The following is a 22,466-nucleotide window of genomic DNA, read 5'->3' as shown; positions in this document are numbered from 1 at the left end:
TTAATTTTTTTTAATTACATTTATTATTGGTATTGTGTGTGTGCATGTATGTATATATGTATGTGTGTGTGTCTGTGTATGTCTGTGTGTCTGTACATATCTGTGTGTCTCTGTATGTAAACATGCTATGGTCAGTGTGGGAGTTAATTCTCTCCTTTACCATGTGGGTCCAGGGGATCAAACTCAGGTCATTAGGCTTAGTGGCAAGTTCCTTTACCTACTGAGCCATCTTGCCAGTACAGGAAAATCTGTTTTTATTTGGTTGTTTGATATAGGCTGGTCTTCAACTCACAATTATCCTGCCTCAGCCTCCTGCACACTGAATTACAGACTTGTGCCACAACAGCCAGCTCTAAATTTTCTTGCATCATTGGGCACATACAGGTCACCAGGTAGAACAAGAACCATGACTACATTTATTAACTGTTAACTCAAGCTAAGAACAGACTGGAATAGATACAACTGGTCCCTCTCCAGTGGTCTTTCATTCCAGCTCACAGACCTTACATTTTACTTGGAAATCAAGTATCTATGTGCTTCAGGAAAAGGAAAGACAAATTTTAGTCCTGATTACATTACTCCAAACTGGAAATTGCATCCCCTTCTAGAGACTTGTTAAGAAATTGCTGGTAAAATTATGGCTTTGAATCATACAGAAAAATCTGAAGGGCATCTAGGAAACATTTTCTTGCCCTTAAAGGGAACTAAGTGAATATATGCATGAAGAAACAGGCTCTTTGGGTTGTCAATTCTGTAGACAACACATGGAGTTATGGTAGCCATCTTGGGACTATAGAAGGGTGCCAGGAGGTAGGGTCCTTGGCTCTCCATTTCTTGTAATGGAAGGCTAGGTGATTAGAACCAACTCTCCCACTAGGGACAACTTTTTATGTTTATTTTTATCTTCTTGAAAGCATTAAAAACCTAATGAGGTAATCATTAGATCAAAACCCAAGAGAAGTTGAAAATCCAAAGAGGCCCAGAACACAAAGGCACTTCTATGCTGAGAGCATTTGCCAATGGGCAGGAAATGGTAGCCAAATTAAGCTGTGCTTTGGGCAATCAAAAGGAGGGAATGGAACGGAATCCAAAGTTCAGGTGTTGACCAAGGAAAAGACTCACAAAAATACCTATTCTAAGCTAAGCTTCTTCCCAGGGGAATAGCTTTTTCTACAAGGTAAAAGTAGCCTGGAAATAAACCAAATCTCATGAAAACTTGAAACTCAGTTGTCTGTAACATGGGTCCAAGGAACCTCAAGCATTCAACTTGGGTTTAGGTGGGACTGGACTAGTAACATCATCATGAGTCTGACAACAGAAAACAAAAATTGTTGCAGAAAATGTTGCTGTTCTAGGCATCAAGGAATTGGGGTCTTGGGGTCCACTTTTTAAAATGCATTAGCATGTTAAGAGCTAACAGGATAACAAAGACTACTAGGCTAACACAGGAGACTCCAAAGAGGTAGGCCCAGAATATAATGTAAATTTCGTCCTGGGAGTACTTGCCAACCTATAAAAAACAGTCATATTATATGGGATTTTAGTCCCATAAAATCTTTGAAAAATAACCTGATGTGCCAGAAATAGCTCAGTTCGGAAAGCGTTAGACGAAAATAAACCTGATACATAAGGAAATAACAACATTATGAGCAAAACCATCAGAATAACAGACTACAGAAAACATCCACATTTGTGGTAGTTACTTCACTGTGTGTGTGTGTGTGTGTGTGTGTGTGTGTGTGTGTGTGTATCAAAGCACCACATCATATAGGATAAATATGTTCAATTTTTGTTAATTACACCCAAATTGATAAGAAAAAATAAAGGGAAACAGACCCACAAAACTTTAGAAATTAGAATTATTAAACAGAAACAATAAAGCAAACATGCTTACTACTATGTTCAAAGTAATTAAAGACACATTTGAAATTTTTTTCATGAAACCAGAAAGTGATTTAGAAAAGAGCTAAATAGGCTCTCTAGCACCAAAAAGTATAATAATTGAGTTTAAGAAGTCAATGCAACATTTAATTGCATATTAGACACAGCTAAATGGATAACTAATAAACCAGAAGACAGATCAGAGGAAATTGTCTAGAATATATCATAGAGATGTAAAATTATGGACAATACAGAAGTAACAATAAGGAATATGTAAGGCACAGTGATAAAGTCAATTTACAATCAAGGAGAGGAGAGAAAACAGAGACAATGGCTGAAAATTTTCCAAAATTGATGAACTGCAACATCCTCAAGGATGTAATAAATCTCATGAACCCAAGCACACTAAATAAGAATTTAATGATAATATTGAGCTGCTGATTTATCTGTTCAACTTCTGAAACTCTTAAGAGAAATAGGAAGAAAAGAAATCCATTTATTGTTTAAGCCATTTTGAGCTTGAGTTCAGTTATACACAGTCAAAACCATTCTGATGATATTCATGGGAAGAACAAAGTGGCCATCATTTACTGAGTGCCTACCATGTGGCATGTACTACACATAATTGGTGTTTTAATTTTGCGTAATTGTATGAGGGAAAGTTTAGTTGGCAGAGTGCTTGCTTTGTAAGCATGAGGACATCTGAGGTCCCCAGAACCTACATTTAAAAAGCCAGCATAGTGGCATGTGCTTATTATTCTGTGGAGAGGCAGAGAGGCTCCTTGGGCTCACTGGCCAGCTATCCCAGCCTACAGTGCATGTTGCAGGCTGAGTGAGAGATCCTGTCTCAAAAAGAAGAAGGGGGATAGAACCTGAGCTGCCCTCTCTGGCTTCCACACATACATGTGTATATGTATATCCACACATACACAAATATGTACACCACGTACACACAGAAAGAATGTACTAAGACTCCTTCCTGAAGATGTCATTAACATGACTATTTGCCCATTGGTATGAGGTAGGAAGAGTGAGAAGAGAATTGTAGCTGTGATAGGATCTTTGCAGAGCCAAGCAGAGTGACCAGTTAGGGTTCATCCTGGTTTAGAGGAGAGTATGAAGTCAAGGAGAAGTATCTGGCCCTTTCTTTGTCCTTGTTCTGAGACTTCTCTATAAAGTTAACATGGACAGGGCTGGAGAGATGGCGCAATGGTTAAGAGCACTGACTGCTCTTGCAGAGGACCCAGATCCAATTCCCAGCACCCACATGGCAGCTAACAACCATCCATAACCCCAGTTCCAGGGTATCCAACACTCTGTTCTGACCTCTGAAGGCATTGCACAATATGGGTGCACTTACACACATGCAGGCAATACACTCAAACACATAAAAATAAATAAATTTATTTTTTTAAAAAGTTAACATGGACTGCAATTCTCCAGTGTGCCTACACGTACTAGAGTCTCCCACTAACTGATATATTCCAGGTGTTCAAGATGTGCTTAAGAGGAGGGAAACAAGCCCTATAGTCGGTATGTCCATGCCAAGTTTCTTAACTTTCATCTTTGCCAATCCAGAAAGCCTTGTAAGACAAAGAAGATTCAAACTGAGAATGCACTCACTCATCAGGTCCAAACACAGAAGGGGCCATCTTACTTTCTGAGGTCTTTAGGACCCACCTGTACTTTTCAGCCTATAATGTGCAGATCATCCCATCTCCTTCTGTGCCTAGCAGCAGCATAGCTCACTTCCCCTCTAGATCCTCCCACACTGGAGGCTCCCTTGCTCCCTCCTCCTGCTGTATGTATGTTGCCTCCAGCCTGGCCCAGCCTCCTGCAGACACAGCAGCATCCATCTGGGAATCTTTCCCTGTGGTACAGAAGGAGTCAACATCAGGGCTCTCTTATATGCACAAGGCAGCAATGAAGAGGAAGGGGGAGGGGAAGAGACAGAGAGAGAAGGCCTAGAAAAGAAGCTGTGGTAGGCCAGAGATTGGTGGAAGAAATACATCTATTATTTCAACTGCTTTCCAACCACACTATCTCTTGCTGGAGCCCCCTGGGTGAAAAGTCTGTCTCCTATCAGAGACAGGAGTTTGTAACCTTAATTATGTCTCAGAACATTTGGCTGTGCTCATCCTAAAACTTACAGCAGGAAAAAAAAAATGTGGTTTCCATTACAGTGTCACTGAGGGACTTGTACAGGGGCTGGGATCATTAAAATGAAAACACTGATGAGTAAGCCATGCCATTTTGTCTTCAAGACTTACGTCTTTCCTCCACCCCTGGCCCTGTACTTTATTTTGAGACAGGCTTAAAATAGTTTATAAAATATGGAGCTCATTATCCCATCTAACAGATTTCATTTAGCATGAATGTAGATTAAAAGTCTCATGCTAATTCTTCCTCCTGGGTTTCTGAGGAAGACACTCCTCTGTCTTTGCCTGGGCTGGCTTCTTTGGAGCACAGTTTCGTAGTAGCAGGGAAGAGGCAGGAGGTGTCATTTCTAACTCAGTCAGCTGCATGGCTATCATCAGGAAGGATGGAGAAGTACAATCTTGCTGTTGGAGCTTCTTAGAAAATTTGCTTAGAGCTTTAAAAGGCTGAACCCAATCTAGGCACCCCTAAAACCCATGACTCTTCAAGTCTGCCCATTCTTCCATATATAGTGACTACAGCAAGGCTGGTAGAGTAGAACTGGAACTGGCTGTAGTGGTGCACACCTATAGTCCCAGTATTTGGGAGTCTGAAGCAGGAGTATTGTCATGAGTTTAAGGCTAGCCTGGGCTACATAGTGAGACCCTGTCTCAAAAAACAAAAGATGAAGATGAATCTCAGTGGTAGGAGCACTTGCCTAGCATGCCCAAACGCTGGATTCCACCAACCTCAGTACTGCAAAGGAGTAGTAGGCAAGGAGTGGAATGGGGTTGAACCATAGAGGAATATAATAGGGTAAGGTCTCAAGTTGGAGTTTTCTGAGCTTAGATCTGACTCAACCAATAACTAACTCTACAATTCCGGCAAATTAAATCACCTCTTTAGTATTCAGCTTTCTCATGTCTTAAGATGTCTCTTCCATTTACATTCTCATCTTGCTGGGGATACAATTTATGCAGGAAGAGAGTAAGGAAAACAAACTTCTCTCACTGCTGATATTGATAGGCCCGATATAGTAGTTTCAGCATGATTTTACTTAATCAAGCCCCTGCCTTTCTAATTAAACCTAGTGACTGCACTGTACTTCTTACCACCAGAGACCTTTTCCCTTGCTATTTCAAAATCTTTAAAGATCCAAACACTCACAAGGCTGGTGCATGTAGCAATAGGTACACACAGGTCACTTATCAGTCTCCTAAAAAAATATTTTATTTTTTATTTTTATTTTATGTGTATGAGTGTGCTGCCTGCATGTATGCAAGTGCACCTGTGTCACGTAATACCCACAGAGGCCAGAAGAGGGCACTGGATTCCCCTGGAACTGAAGTTAAGGACAATTGCTAGCCACCATATGGGTGCTGGGAACCAAATCCAAGTCCTCTAGAAGAGCAGCCTGTATTCTTAACCACTAAGCCATCTCTCCATCCCCGACTTACCAGTCTTTAACGACTCCATGTACAGCTGCTACCTTCTCTCCAGGTCTCCTGCTTTCTACAGGAGCAGGGAGAAGGGACTAGTCTCTTGATGAAACAGTCCTCCCTGAGCTGGTCCTTGGAAATGAGTTCAGCGATAGCATATCCAGGTGATCCTCCCCTTGTCCTCATACTTTCCAGTCTTGGATCTTCCCTCTCCCTCCAGTTAACTAATCCATACAATAAGAATGGCATCCTCTATCTACATCACAGGGTGATTGGAGACATGAATGAAGCAGATCCAGGCCCATCCAAAGTCACAAACAATCTCATCTGTCCAGTTTTAGTTCATGGCATTAACTGTTTGCTAAAAACAGAGCAACTGAACTGCATTTCCTCTTTTTTTATTTTTTCTACTTAAAAGAAATCATTTTCTAAGTACTTCTTTCTTTCAACAGAAAAAAAGTGTCCCCCTCCGCCAGTCTCCTGCTTCCATCTACACTTTTTATTCAGCCAGTTCCTACCTCATCCAGGCCACTGCTGGACTTTGCAGCACTTATCACAAGCTGTTTTTATAAAGTCAACTGTTGCATGACTTGTGTGCTGTCTGCATCGACCTCTAAAATGTAAACTTCATAAAGACTTCATGCCTTACTCATGCTTTATCCCCAGCAAACAGCACAGTGCCTACAATGCCTGGATTCACTTTATTGAGTGGATTAGTAAATCCATTTCTGTTCATCATTTTCCAACTTAGGTCACTGCCCCCCCCAACCTCAAACACATCCAGGCCTCCTTTCTTGAACAAAACCATCACTTGACCCCAATGTCCCACCAACCACTGGTCTATTTTTACCTTGCATTTTCTGACATATTTCTCAAACAAACAGTATGTGCTGGCTGCTGCCTCATCCTCACCACTTCCTCCCACTGCAATCTGGTTTCTCCTAATCGAGGTGCTGAAACAATGCTGCAAGCAGTCATCGATGCCTTCTGTCACCAAAGCCTTCAATACTGCTCCATCTCCCTGCACATGGGGATCCCTAACTGCTCCTCTCCTCCATCCCCATGAAATCATGTTCCTTCTACACTTAAGAATGGCTTCTCATATCTCTGATTTCTATATAGTCTACTCTGTGCTATCTTCCCTGGGATAATATCAGTTTCACTGTCACTTCTAAGTATGTGACTTAAAAATCATGTATCTTGGAGCTTAACTGTTCCCTAGAACCTCAAGTATACTGCAGCTGCATGAAGAAGTTGGGCATTCTGTGATCTAAAATTCAAAGGTCCCAAATTCCTTAACTCCCACCTTCAATCCCTCTGTGTGTGATTTTGTCATTTCTGTAGTCAAGCCTAAGCATGGACCTTCCACTACCCTCAAATATTGAGGAATCAGCACTTGTGTTACTCTTGTTCTCCTGTTCTTAGACATTCAGTTCACCTTTTAAAACCCTGCCAGCACCAGGCTTTTGTACTCAAGAGTTCCCTGTGACTTTTCCTCTCAGGAGTTTATATTCTGGATACACTGATTCCCCATCTTCTTGAGCTATGCATCCCTTCGGCCCTCTCTTGCCTCTGCTCCTACTGTACTGATTAGAATATCTGGCCCCACCTTCTTCACCAAACTCCCATTTGTAACCACAAGAGGAGCTATCAGATATTCTGGAAAGACATATTCTTCCAGACAAATAGTTTTTCTGTCCTCCTATGCAAGCCTAGTTAATTTTACTTACAAAGTTTGCTGTTAAGTACACTTTTTGCACCCAAGTTTTTCCTTAAATCACAAGAACCAACAATTATGCTTCTTGGTATTCCTAGCACCTAAGTCTACTGCCTAACACATGAATATTATTCAATATATTTTTAATGGAATTCTACCACCCTGCCACCTTTTGTTTACAACCTGACATATGTAATCAAGAATTTCCACAGGGTGGTCCCAACCTCTCCCTTCAACTTCAACTCTTACTATGTAGATGCTCTGCATCCTCTGACTTCCATCCTCCTAAGTCACTGCATTGTTTAGATGCATCTATTGTTGTTACTGCCTGCCTAGACTATAAAGCTTCATGAAGACAAGAATGCTCTCCTTTTCAACACCATATTCCCAGATCCTCAAATAGGGCATATCACATAATGTGTTACTAGTATATGTTTTATTTTGTAGATGTTATCAGCATTGTCCACATGGAACTATGACTTGTTAGGGTTAGAAAGGAATTGACTTATAGGTAATCTAGCATTGGATAGAAGGGGCATAAAAGACTCAGCGAGATTACTACTAGTTTAGGGCTCTTTAGGATTCTTTCTATTTTGAACTGTAAAATTCCAGAGTGCAGAAATCTGACCTCCTACCTCTAAAAGCCCCTTGAAATGCTGGGGCCCTCTGTACATACTGTTACTACTTCCACTAATAAGACAATTATTTATTGCTTTCACAATTTCACAAACCACTTCCATCCACAAGGTAAAAAGCAAACCCACCATTTACACTGGGAATTCAGTTTGCTTTCAGATCATCAAGGAATATACTTCCCTTGGCTTTCAACAACGCTTCAATAATCTTCTGCCCCACTGGTTGGAAACCCCACACCAGTACCTCACAGAGCAGCTATCAGTGTCCTTCCCCCAGGACTTGGCCTAGATGCAGCTTGCCTGGTGATCTCACACCACAGACACCCCACTGATATCTTCTCCATCTGCCAACAGAGGAGGTTACTGGATACTCAGTTTCACATATATGCTGCAGAGAGACATGGAGGGAATCTCTCTACCTGTGTGGCAATCAGTATAGGAGCTAACCCATCTTACATAGGAATGTAGGTCCTGGATCATGGCTTTTTCCTAAGTAGTTGTGTAATATTAGCAAAGTAATTACCTCTCTAAGTCTGTTTCCCATCTGTGAAATGGGAATCAATGTGACCTATCCCAGAGAAGCATATTGCAGACAAAGGGGATATATGATATTAGCAATTGTCAAATCCTCTCTGCTCTCTTTTAATTCCTAAACAATGCTGTAATAATCCCTTGCTCCCTAGAGAATTCAAATAAGCTTAGTAACATTATTTGCAAGGTTTCCTACTAGGACACAACTTTGAACTGGGTGTCTGGGGGAAATACAAAGGAATGGTCAGGGCAAGGGCTTATCCTCCACTCACAATGAAGAGAAATGACTCCCTAGAAGCAAGTAAGCTTCCTAATAGCTAGAACAATCCCAAAGGACAAGTACATGTACTGAGCACTTACTGGCACTGGGCACTGGTCATACATGTTAACCCCTTCAATGCTCACAGAAGTCCCATGCGGCAAGCATTATTACTGCCCACAGGAGCACACTGAACCCTGGCCTTGCACTCTAGTTCCCATGGTCCTGAATAGAACCAGGTGTGACTAATTAGGGGAACTTTCTCTGGAAAACATAGGGGTCAAGAGACCTGAAAGGGGGAAAATATGCATCATTCATAAGTGAGGCTTCTAGCATTTTAAGAGGAACCATAAGGAAATGGTAACAGTTGCTAGGGAAACTCTGAAAGGAAACAATGGGGGCTTGTGCTGTGATGTTTTAAGCAATCCTGGGTTCAAACTGCTTATCCAGACAAGAGGCCTAGTCCCTTCAGGAAAGTGATCTTGTTTCAAAGTCAGTTAAATAACTATAATAGGCATATACTTGTGACTTTAAAATATTTATTTTTTATTTTTATTTATGTGTATGTGTGAGTATACCCATGCACGTGGGTGCCTGTAGCTGTCAGAAGAGGGCATCAGATCCCCTGGCTCTACAATTACAGGCGATTGTGAGTCATCTGACATGGGTGCTGGGAACTGAATTCAGGTCCCCTGCTAGAGCAGGAAGTGCTCTTAACTGCTGAGTCATCGCTCCAGCCCTTACTTGGGACTTTAAAAGCTAATTCAAAATAACTACTTTTGGTCTGATATGAATATTCAACTCAAGTGGGAAGGTGATTACAACCCAAAGTCCTCTCATTAGAAAGACTCCAGCACAGGAGAATCACCCAACATACTTTTCATGCGTATGCTGTGTGCATCTCTCTTCTTAGTGTCTGTCCTATGAAAGCAACACATTATAAACATGTGCCCAAAGAAGCTACATGCCACACCAACTGCACATGCTCAGCCCTTAACAAGAACAGGAAAGCCATCCTAGGTGAGCATCCAGAGCCTATGGTAGGCTGGGGGCTGGCCATAACAGATGATCTAAGCAGAGATACCAAATGCAACCCAGGCAGGGGCCAAACTTGTGCAGACAACTAGGCTGTCAGCAAGCCAAAGACAGGGTATCTGTCAGTGACAAGAATCAAGAGCAAGTGTAGTAAAGACAAGACCAAAGAGGAAGGAAGTCAAAGGGGCTTCCCAGCCAAGTCTAACTGCTTCTTGACCCAGTACTGGACCTCAGCAGAGTCAGTCCTTGGGTTGGAATAGTTGGAACTTCCAAAGGTTGAAACAACAGAGAATGGTAGTAAGGGAGACCTGGACTTTAATGAAAATCGAAGTAGATTCCTAGCCAAAGTGGAACACAGCACTATGAAGGCTATAACTCAGAACTCACCTCACTCCCTATCTGTCCTACAGTAAGAAAGAGAACATCCTTTCTCTAATTCTGGCAGAATGTGGACAGCACCCACTTAATGCAAAACAGGACTTACACCAAGCAAATAAGGAAAGGTGTTTGACACACAATGCAGCAAACTGCCATTCCGATGACCACAACCCGAAGCAGCCAGAACTTAGAGCTATAAACCCAAAGCAAGCTGAGACCAGACAACATCCTGCAGCATGGCCCAACTATTTCCCCAGGAATAGGAAGTTAAGTCAAGGTTCAGTTAGGTAGTCATAGAAAATATTTGTAGCTTCTAAAGAAAGTTACACGAATTGTACTCAAAGGATTTTTCTTTTCCATTTTGTTCCTGGTACATTCATTCCTCTACTTATTCTTGTGTTTACTGTTCTCACAGTGACTGATTATCTCATTTGTCTTGTTATTTTTCCCCAGAGTCATTTTGCCTTTATTCTCTGGCATCACATTAAATGATGGCAACAAGTAGCTCCCAACCCTTGCTGACATCAGAGCTCCTCACAAATGTCAGTGTCAGCCCCCGACTGCTGCTCCAATTCAGTTGGCCGGGTGGCACTTGGAGGAAGAATGTGGGCACTATAGTATGCTAAGAGTCCCAAGATGATTCCAGTGTACATTGAGGGATGCAAACCAGTTTTCTGATTCAGAATTCCAAGTACCTTACAGAAGTCGCTAGAATATAGACAATGCCCCGAGAAGAAATTAGCAGCCTAAAACTTTTGCTGTAAATTCAGATTATCATTTATATTTTTCCAAATATCAGTCATTTTTGTACCTCTGTACATCTAGAAATCTCCTACATTATGATTTATTTGGTATTGTTTTAAATTGACTCCATTTTATAGTTAAATTTATTTTGCAAAAGAAACCAATAGATTGGGGATAAAGAGATGATGACATAAAAAGGCTGAAAGAGGGCCAGTAAGATGGCTTAGTAATGCATGCCTTACAAGCATGAAGACCCAAGTATGATCCCCAGAACCCATATAAAAACTCCAAACAAGGTGGTACACATGTGTAATCCCAGCACTGGAGAAGCAGATGGGTGGATTACTGGGGCTCACTGTCCACCCAACCTAGCCTACTTGGAGAGCTGTAGGCTGAATGTGAGACCTTGTCTTAAGAAAACAAGGTGGTAGGGCTGGAGAGATGGCTCAGAAGTTAACAACACTGGCTGTTCTTGCAGAAGACATGGGTTCGGAATCCCAGCACCTACATGGCAGCTAACAACTGTCCATAACTCCAGTTCCAGGGGATCTGACAGTCTCTTCTGTCCTCCATGGGCATTGCATGACATGGTGTACTTACTTACCTACATGCAGGCAATGCATGCATACACACAAAATAAAATAAAATAACAAAATAAAATATTTTTTAAAAAGAAAACAAGGTGGATGGCTCCGAGGAACAGCACCAGAGGTTGACCTCTGACCTCTATATGCATGCACACACATGTGCACATATACAAATACACACACTCTCAGATAAGGCAAGAAAAGGTGTGGCTCTGAAAAGAAAAAGGCACTTAGAGTTAGATGACAGGAAACAGAGGGCGAGAAGGACACAATGACCCAGCACAGGAATGAGAAAGGACAGAAACCTGGGACAGACTGCAGAATAATAATGAGCACCAGGAAATGGGGTACAGGTAGCATAAGGGTGTACTAGGACAGAAAGGGCAGGAGAGAGAGACTGAGGCAACAGAGAGGCTGGAGGAGCTGACATTTGAAACCAGAGGTTAAGGTCAAACAGGAGTAAGGGTACAAAGGAGGCCAGAGGTGGGATTGAGAAGAGAGCTAAGGCCCAGGTCTGGCTAAGAGGGCCCACATGGATAAGGTGAAGGCAGGAGTAGATATGCAGCAGGAGTAGACACTGGACAGAACAGACCATCCTTCGGACTGTACCAAGCAGTGATGAGCAAGAGAAGCTCAAGCAACATCTGTCAATCACCAAAAATCATCTCATGAACTAGCAGTGGTAGATGTTTCCCATGTGCTGGGAAACCCCCAAGGACAGTAAACCCTCACCCTAGGTTCCTGTGACTACACCGAAACTCAGTAACTAAAGGCAGCATCATGTTTCTTAGTTGCATGAGCTTTTGTCCTTTGATGAACAGTCTGCAATCATGGCAACCATCTCCTTAGCCAACATGTATAAGTATAGCCTATAGGCAGTAGAGTTGATAAACATCCAGTAACACACAGAGTAAAAACTTCATCTGTTATTAATAAAAAATAAATCATCAAAATGCAATGTCTGAGCAAGCTGACAGTTCGTTATCACATAAATCCTCGTGTATAGCTCAGTGGAGCCCTGGAAAACAACAGTTTTTTTCTTATTAAGTCTACCATTAGCTGAACACTGATGGAGGACATAAAATTTTGTTTGCAGTCAGCAAGCACACGCTATTATTTTTCTATAAAGTTTATTTCTGCTTCTTGGTGTGTTCTAATGTTTCCTCCCTTTTTCTAAGTGTGTCAAATCACAGATTCATCTCTCCTCCAGTCACAACCAGGCGGATGACTCAGGCCAGCACACAACTCGTCGATTATTTCAATTTACTGGGCTAAACTCATCATTTCCCACCTCCTCTCTTCTCTTACTCCCTCCTCACTTTCCTGGGGCCTGTGACTTTCAAGATGATGTGAGGCATGGCAATGGCAAGCAAAATGATTAAATCCTAAAACAGGTGAAGGGAGCTAAATTCAGTTGCCCTGGAGATCTAAGCGGTTTGTTCACTGCTCTGGAAGGCAGGTTTATCATTAATTAATTAATTCATTCATTCATTCATTCATTCAACTGATATTTACTGAGCATTTCCCATGCTAACTCAATCTGCAAAACATGCCACTTTCTATGCAGTTCTGGCTAACATAACTACTATAGCTGCTACACACAAAAACCTGTGTGAACACAGATGCAGGTATGAACATGGGACATTTAAAAGACTGTAATATTACTAGATCTGTGTGACATAATCAATGCCAAACCCACAAATCAGATGCCCTACAAGGCCTGGAGCTCCTAATATAGAGCCTCACATTAAGGAAACCCTTGCAGACACTGATTAGAGGAATGATGATAAGTCTGCACATTACAGTCAAACATGCATGCAAGAACACACAATTCTGGAAGCTGATTTTGCTATCTGGGGAGCTATCAATCCACAAATTCATTATGTGGGATGCTTTTACATGGTCTAACATTTCCTGCAAATTCTATGTTGCAGGTGTTGTTAATATCCATTTTTCAGATCAATGAGCCAAGAACAAGTCATTTATTGAAGGGTACTTACAAAGTAATGGAAACAGTATTTGAAACAAAGTTTGTAGTTTCAGTGGATTAAAGCACTTTATAAAATTTGAAAATATATTATTATAGCTTTTATTTTGAAATCTATATTTTCTTCTTAAAATTAGTATCACATGCTCATCTGAACATGGCCTCAGTTCACATAAATATAAATTGTCACAAAGCCTCCAACAGTTCTTCATTAGACTTTTCTAAGCTCTGGGTTGTTGCATACCACCTGTAGGAAAGTAGGAACTAGCTATCTTTATTGATGAAACCTAACATTTTTCAATACATATTTTTATTGAATTTTTGTGCAATTCATACAATACATCTTAATCATATTTAGACCCTCTCCCCTATCTGCACCCCCTCCATGGCCCTCCTATGGGGAGGTGTTTCATTCCTTAAGTGTTTTGTTCATGTCAGGCACTGGGATAAGTATTTCACTTCTAGCCTCTCACTTAACCCCTGGAGCAAACCCCTAAATAGGTGTTGCTGCCATCCTCATCTCTTTTTACAAATGAAGGAAAGGAGGCACAGAAAGATTTGGGGATAATAATTTGCCTGCAATCACACAGAAAGGAGGTGATTTTCTTCCCTTTCCCCGGGCTTTGTTCCCTACCAGGGCAAAGTTCTGGCTCTCTTTTCAATATCTTCATCTCATTTCAAGTCTGGGTTCCTATGAGTCTGTTTCTCAATGTTAGTGAAAGGCTGCTTTCCACATATGCTGGCTTGGTTTTCCTCCATCTTTGATTTCTTCCCCGATAATGCTCTGGTACATCTGCTCTGGGAAGCTCTCTGCTTCCATCTGGTATTGACCTCCTGGCATTGCTAAGACTATCCCTGATGGAGAGAAACACAACTTGGGGAGGGTAGCAGAGCTTTCCCAAGACCATCTTTTTTCACCAGGGGTTTTGTCTGTCTTGCCAAAACTTCTTAAAGAAACCAAAGCTCTCAAACGTAACACTCAACATTTTAAAAATCAATTACTATACTAAGTTCATACACTTTTCCTTACCACAGAAGGTCTGGGACTTGTGTGATACTACCACATTTTTATTGCATTCATAAATGAGGATGAAATGTAAAAATGTCAGAGTAACTGAAGAAGTAAAGCTGGCCCTATTTCCTTTTCACTAACCACAAATTCTGCCAGGGTTCTGTCTAGAGAAAGTCCACAAAAGGAGCTGTCCCCAGAACAGGTGCTGTAGTCCCAAGATGCTGAGAAGCAGGCTGGGAGGAACTTGCAATTTACTGAACACCTAGTATGCACACTAGCTATGATGTTGTGTTTTACATACAGGAATGAAATAATAACAACTATAACAGATAAATCCCACCATGCCCATTTCACAGAGGGGGAAACAAGCTCAAGATGATCACACAAATCTGCCTGAGGTCACAGAGCCTGTCACTGAGATTGGAGTCTGCATCATGTGTCCCAGCTTCCTGCTGCAGGGACCAGTCTCCTTCCTGTACTACTTCTCAGATGCTCTATAGATTGCCCAGCAAGACAGCTTAACTTGTCTGAGAATGATACTAAGCCTGATTAAAAAAAAAAAAATCCAGCAAAAACTGGGATCCTGTTATACAGCTGCTCCCCAAATGGTTCTGTGCTCCCCATTCCCAGTTGGGTCACACATGTCCCCAGAAAAACAGCCTTTCTTTACTTTCTGAGGGTTTGCTGCTTGCTGCTGCTTCATACCTTCTTTTTTCCCCCACTTCCTTTTCTGCTGTGTCTTTCTCTGTGTTTCTATGTCTCACTCTTATATGCATGTACATACACACACACAGACACACACACACACACACACACACACACACACACACACACACACACACACAACCAGATACGCACTCAGGATACCTCGATCCAGCAGCCGGAGCAAGCGGAGATACCAGAGATACCACTGGTCCCAGAAGCGGTCAGTCATCCCACCCTGAACTCATCCTTCACAGCTAGTCTCCTGGGCAGAGCCTCATTCCACCACCACCGACTCAAGGAGGCCAGAATCGCTGATGGGTTCACACGCAGCCTGCTCTAAGCAAATGCCTGCCTACAAAGACAGCCACCAGTCCTCCCACACAAAGGCTGACTGTGCCGGGAGCCCGTTTCACAGCAACAAAGGAACAAGTGCAGAACAACGCCGTGTGCAGACTGAGTCTGCATGGACCCAAGGGGAGTTTGGAGATGTAGGGGAAGGAATCAGGAAGGGCTCTTGCAAACAGGCAAGGTTTGAGGTGGCCTTGGGAATGAAAATTCATAGTCAAGGATGTTTAAAATTTCATTCTAGTATCTCCTACCATACTGGCTTCCTGTGCCTCCTACACAGAGGCTAGTAGCCCTCCCAATAGGACAATGAACGAGAAGCCAGATGCTTAGCCATCCTGGACTCTGGGAAGTCCAAGAAGTCCAGGATCCTGACTGCCTCACTGTGGGACCTCAGGTATTTCTCATCCAAGACAGCTAGATTTGCATGACCAACAATGAGTTTTCATTCAGATCCTTTCTTCCTAGTTCCCCTCACAGGTTCTATTAAAAAAGTGAGTATGGGCTCTGAGGTCCCACACTCATGGGTTCAAATCGTAGTCACCACTTACCACTTCCTGGCTTTGTGCTAGCTACTCAGTCCTTCTGCCTCACTTTCTTCCTCTGTGAACTGGAGTGACCAACATTTGCTTTAGTGAGGTACTATGAGGTTCAAAGCAAAAGAGGAATACCAAGTTCCTGGCATCATACCCAGTATGCTGTGGTAGATAGAAGGGTCTCCCTGCCCTTTGCCTCTCTCCTATCATGCTAGCTAGAACCTGAGTTCCTTACACTTCTTTCCCTAGGCTCTTTGTCCCATGCCCCTGCTCCAAAACCTCCTGCCAGAGCTTTTCCTCTCCATTCCCCCTTCTCAGGGCCAAATCCTCCTAAATTTTCCAGTGTCTTATTCAAATGCCAAAGAATCTGAACAGCCTTCCCTGATCTCCTTTTGTATGTCATTTCCACTCCACCTTCTCCTTCGTATATGATCGTTCTCCCTTACAGGACCATAAACAATATGGAGGTAGGATCTGCTTCTTAATTATCTTTGTGTCCCCCCAAAGTGCCTAATACAGTGTCTTACCTCACAAGCCTTCAAATGGCTGCTGACTGAATGAATAAACAAGCACAGGATTCCAGGTAACTCACATCATTTCATCTGGACAGTAGGTGAAAGGTAGACTATAAGGTCTCAGCCTCTGCACACTATTTAAGGATTGCAAAAAGTGTAAAATGGGGGCAGGGTGCCTTATCCTTTCCCCCCTCAGAACTGCTTAGTCAAATGGGCTGGCCATACACAGTAAGACTGTTCCCCTAGTGAGATGGAGTTCTGTTCACAGAAATAAAAGCAGAGGGGACTGCAGGTTTAGGACAACTTTATTCAACAGCTCTGTGCACATTCCTCACAGCTTTTGTTCAACCTGGGTTATGCTGGCAATGATTCTCATGTCCCAGAAGACATGCTGGTCATCTAGCCTCCTGGTCTCCATGAAATAGTTGGAGCAAACAGACTACCCTCAGAATCTACCATTTCTGGGACTCCAAGATGAGATAGACTGCAAGTTTCTGAAGGACTCAAACTAGGCAGAATGCACATCCAGGAAGCAGGAGTTGTGGGAGAGGGGGAGAGGAAAGTGGGCAGAGCCATAGTCTCCACCCACTGGCCTGTCCAGCACTCATTGCCTCAGCAGTTCTTCTTAAAGGGCAGCTGTAGGACACAGCAGTCACCACCACCCAAGAAGCTACCTCTCAGGCTCTGTTAGTGTTATTTTGTTGCTACCTTAAATGGACAAGAATCTAGTGAGTGGTTAACACAAGAATGCAAAGCCCCCTCCTCTCTCCAGAGAGAAGTGACCCACAGTCCTCCCCTTTTGTGAATCACAAGAATCTATTACTCATATATAGCCAGTACTTTTAGTTCACAAAGTACTTTCACATCCATCATCTCCTTTAGGCCTCTTAACAGCCCTGCAAGTTCTGTTGGACAGAAATTACCTTCCCCTATCTACAGAAGACCAAATTCATGTTCCAAGGAGTTGAAAAACTTATATAAGGTCAAATGATATGTAGGTATGATCTGCCTCCTCCCTGAAAAGGTCTGTCTCTGGGGCTCATTTCCCTAGAGGAACATGGCATCTTTCCCAGAGAGATGGAAATCTTCACAGTGGGGTTCTGCTAACAGCAGTGCTTATGAAGCAGGGAGTACTAGCATGCCACAGGCACAGGATGCATATTTACTGACAGCCTTTGATCTTTTGCCTTGGTCCCTGGCTTATGGTTGCCAAGAGAATGCATCTCCAAACAAGAATGCCAAAGTCACTTTTCCTAAAGCCACTCACAGGAAATTTGAAATGTGAAGCTCCTACCACAGCAGAAGACACATGAAGATAGCTATGGGAAGACCATTACCTGGGAAGCAGACAGGCAGTCCTCGGGTCTTTATTACACACATTGTATGAACTGCAGTGCACCATCAGTGTCCTGGTGCTGACGATGCTAGTCCATGATGCTCCATCCTGGGCCCTGAGAAAAAAGCTAACTGTTCCCTCCCTTGCTTAGCCTCATTCTCCACAGGAAAGAAAGTAAAAACTGATAAAGAACAACATGGGTGCAAATACTTCTCCCACACAAAGTGAACCCTAGAACATAAGCATTACCTATTGGGTCAGGCCCAGGAGGAACCCATTCAGCATGAAATTTTACTCATAATTGGCTTCAATCCATCCAGCTGGGCTCCCCAGCCCACCACCACTCATTTCTACTATTCCCACAGAGCCTCATAAGCCTTTCTTTAAATGTAGCCCCTCCAGAAACTGAATAAAATGTTCCAAGAGAATGTTAAATTGACATTCAGCTATGGTGCAATTAGAAAGGATAGTATATTGGCCAGGACAGAGCCTTACTAGTAGGTTTTTGTCGTTATTTTGTCTTAATGATTCCAGGGCTCCTTCTTTCATCATGATCAAAGCAAGCACAGCCACTCCTGTTGGCATGGTTCCTTCAGCCCACTCTGCTGGCTGCAGAGACAAGTTCTCCAGAGAAGGGCAGTGTCTCCAGGTCAGCAGCATGCATCCACTACAGAGGACTGATACGTGGCTTGATGCTCTGTGATTACTTGGTGTCATAACTGCAATGTGTTCCTTTCTCTTCGATATTCCTTCTTCCTTTCTTGGCACTGTTCTTTCTCTCTCTTCTTATCCACCCCAACAGGCAAACACTGTGTTCCCAATCAGATAAAGCCAGCATAAGTGGATGGAGCAGAAGGCAAGCAGCACTGAGGGAAGAGAGAACCAATCATGTCCCAAATCTTTCCCACTCACCTCCTAGGACAACTGGGACCACTGCTCCCTCAGCAGCACTGTCCGCTCCTAGACATCTATAGCTAACTGACAAATGGAGAGTACACAAGAGGTGGCACAGTTGCTGGTATCTGTGAACTAGAATGAAGACTATCTCTAGACACAGTGTTCTCCTCCCACCCCACTCTGGGAAGTAGGCTCCGCCAGGCTGCCATTTTGCCCTGCAAGCTGCACTTCAGTTGCAACTTGAACCAAACACTCTAGCAGACACCATCCTCATCCACCTCCCACAGTACTTATGTCCCCTCAACAATAAGCACACAAGTGGTAAAGGGAAGCCAACAGAAACACATTCTCAGAAACACCATCCTGAGGATGGGATGGACACTTGCCAGTTTCTCCTGTAGGAGCCGAGTATCCTCGGGTGAACAGGCTCCTTAGGTCCACACCTGAGGACAGTATCTGAAACAAGTATCACCTAGACACTGAAATTCAAGTCCCAGCTAACCTCACACATTCTCTAGCTATCCGAGTTCTCAAAATTTAATGGGCAGCTGAATCACCTTAGAGGGGTTGGCAATCCATGCAGATAATGAGGCCTGACTCTCCAGAAGCCCTCATTTTTAACTAGCACCCTCAGGTGATTCTGAGATGGTGTCCTGTCTGCTTCTGTCACTGTCTCTCCTACCCTCAGCACTGACATCCTTTAACTATTTTGGTTGAATTCTGCACAGTATCCTGCCTGCCTACACACTGTAGGAGTTCAGGAGGGAGGGACTCTGAGTAACCTCTCCTGGAAGGCTCACCTAGAAAGCAAAGGGAAGCCTAGCAGGGGGACACAGGAAGGGCTTGAGACTGTATACCCTAGAGACAAAAAGCTTTCCAGAGGCTCCAGAAAGCATCCCTTCTGCTGCAGGTCCACTCTATACCTGTACAATGGCTGTGAATGTCACCTCAAATATCAGACAAGGCAGCAGGGGGAAAGACAAGAACTAATTAGCCTGCATTGTCCCAGCTTTTGTGTAACTCTCATGTTGCTCACCGCAGACCTCTCCCTTCACAAAACATCTCTCCGCAGTGGGCTCTAAAATACACTGTCATCAGGGGAAACTTAACTCCAACCCTTTTATACAGTGTATTTCCAGATCTCCCAGCAGCCACTAGAAGCCTCATGCTACACTGGATCTCCAACTATAAGACACCCCAAGACCACCACCCAATAGCTAGAGCTTGTTTCTCAGCCTTAAAAAGCTCACCCATCCTGGGCCCCATTCTTTCTTGACTAAGTCCCATGAAAATTAATACAATCTCATCCTCTCTAAGATACTCATAATGACAGCTTAATACTGAGCCCTTAGGAAATATTTCCATTTTGGAAAAAAGGTAAAGCCTTAGGTCAGCAGACCTCTAAGCCTCACAGAGGTGAGGGGGAGGGGTGAAGAAACAGGATCAACAGTCCCCACAGGATTGTGTCTGCCAGACCATCCTGATGGCAACAATTCACAGGAGTTGGGGTCCCCACACTCCCTAACACACTCTCCTACTATTTCCTTCTAACCAGAACACGACCACCAGGTGCTTTCCTTTCCTAAAGCACCTAAATTTTAAAAGGAAGCTAGGAAACAGTGAGACCAACTCTGAACCCAGGTAGGGAGCCTAGGTAATCCAGAGCTCACAGCCAATAACATGCCTCTCCATCTCATCCCACTGACAGCAGTGTCTTCACTCCCACAGGAACTGCTGAAAGTGCTGGGATTCCACCACCTAAGGGCACCTCAAGCCAAAGGCTGCCGACCCCTCAGGAGGTTTGGTTTCTCTTAAATGTTCCTTTCATCTCTCTACGCCATATGCTCACTATCAGAGAATCAAGAAATTGAGGTTGCCAGTCAGTACAACCAAAACCCAGCCCACATGGGGCCCCAAGAGCCTCTTTCCTCCTCCTCTCACCTTACCCTTTCCTTCTCTGTCTCCTCCAACTGTAAAGAAATGCTCCATTTCAATTCGCAAATCTAGAGCCAACATTTAAAAAGATATTTATTCTGTTTATTTTATGTGTCTGAGTGTATTTCCTGCATATATGTAGGTGCTCCTGTCATTCAATGCACACAGAAGTCAGAAGAGCAAGACAGATACACTGGAACTGGAGTTATGGATGGTTGTTAGCTGCCATGAGGGTACAGGAACCAGGTCTGTTGTAAGAGCAGCCAGTGCTCTTAACTGCTGAGCCATTTTTTAATATTCTCTTGGAGATTTTCTCCTTTTTTGAAAAATGCATAATTTTTGTGTGAGATAACTATTAAATCAGAATATTTGATTGATTGATGTCCTAGTAGTCACATACATGCACCATCTAAGGTAACAAGACAGATACACAGTAGCCAATTTGAATTACTAGTTCATTGGTTCTTACTTTCTTTTCATTAAATTTAAAGTATTTATTTAGTGTGTGTGTGTGTGTGTGTGTGTGTGTGTGTGCGCATAATGTGGAAGTCAGAGGCCAACTTTTGGAAGTCAGTTTTCTTTTTCTGCACATGTGTCCCAGGGATCAAATTCAGGTCATCAGTCTTGGTGGCTTTTACTCAATAAGCCATCTCACCAGCCCCTGGTTCTTCTATTTAAAAACAAAAGAATCAGCCAGGAATGGTGGTTCACACCTATAATCCCAGGACGGGGGAGGCTGGATCACAAGTTTAAAGTCAGCGGGGACTACAGAATGAGAATCTGTCTCAAAAAACACACACATACACATAAACACACCACAACACACACACACACACACACACACACACACACACAATCAGTTGCAATGACCGCCTTTCAGCAAATGAATTCTGCTTATGTTTTTAAAAAGTGATCAAATCACGTCAGGTGTGGTGGTGTATGTCTTTAATCCTAGCCCTTGGGAGACAGAGACAGATGGATCTCTGTGAAATCAAGGTCAGCCTTGTCCATATAGTGACTTTCAGAGGGCTGGGACTAGGGAGACCCTGTCAAAAAAATGATAATACTTTTAATTACTGTGTGCCATGCCTATACTAATTTGGTCAGAGGGACATAAAGGACAGTTTTTGCTCCTTGCCCTCCTAAGTCGACTAGTTTCAGGGGACTATGAGCATTTCCCAAACTGTTCTGTAATTATGGTGGGACACCTGTCCTCTTGATCAAGGAGGCTGAGGAGACCCCACGAGAGGGATAGGAACCAGGGTCCAGTCTACAAAGAGGAGGGTCAACACAGAGGAATCATATCCTCCATGCTTCCAAGTAGATGGACCTGGTAAAAGAAAAGAGCCAGGGGCTCCTCCCAAGCCCATGTGACCCCTGAGGAACAGATCCTTAAACAACCTGAAGTGTAAATATAAATTGATTTATTTGGGCCAACTGTATGGACTTAAACACCCAAAAGGAAAGTATAACCAAAGATTAAAGGGGCCAACATAATTTTTTCAGAGTTGATATACTTAGCTAAAGGCTACATAAAAAGAAACAATGCCGGATAGGAGATACCTTCTTTTGAATTTTTGGCTAGGGTGTCCCAAGGGACTTCCAGATAATAACCAAGCCTAGAATTGGTTAAATGAACAGCAGATCCCAATCTTATCTAAAGGAATATTGACAACTGATTCTTGCTAGATGAGGAATGGATGACCCTCCTAAAACAAAGACCTCTAGATAGGCTGACTAGATTCACCAGCTGGGGGTGCCAACAACACAGTGGACAGTAGCAGGGATAACAGAGTATAAGGGCTCTAGTTGGGGGAGGGAGGCTATGGGAGGGTGCCATCTGGGAAGTGGGTGTA

At 43.1% G+C, this 22,466-nt stretch overlaps 1 protein-coding gene across 25 annotated transcripts in view; it reads right to left on the bottom strand.

The window, feature by feature from the left end:
- Positions 1–22,466, bottom strand: part of Kalrn (kalirin RhoGEF kinase) — a 700,573-nt gene that overhangs the window by 618,787 nt on the left and 59,320 nt on the right. For 3 of the 25 annotated variants that reach the window (XM_008842966.3, XM_017800544.2, XM_017800545.2), the window contains exon 1: positions 15,209–15,400. The exons of 18 other annotated variants lie outside the window; for them this stretch is intronic. In XM_008842966.3, the coding sequence (XP_008841188.1) occupies positions 15,209–15,275 (67 nt within the window). In that variant the 5' untranslated portion in view covers positions 15,276–15,400. Of the gene's footprint in view, positions 1–15,208; positions 15,429–22,466 lie in introns of those variants that run through there. 4 more of the 25 variants (XM_017800542.1, XM_017800543.1, XM_008842967.3 and 1 more) reach the window with 3 other exon arrangements.

This window comes from Nannospalax galili, unplaced genomic scaffold (genome assembly GCF_000622305.1).
Source record: "Nannospalax galili isolate Female #2095 unplaced genomic scaffold, S.galili_v1.0 scaffold18, whole genome shotgun sequence".
Taxonomy (NCBI): Eukaryota; Metazoa; Chordata; class Mammalia; order Rodentia; family Spalacidae; genus Nannospalax; species Nannospalax galili.
This window is presented reverse-complemented; position numbering and strand designations above follow the sequence as displayed.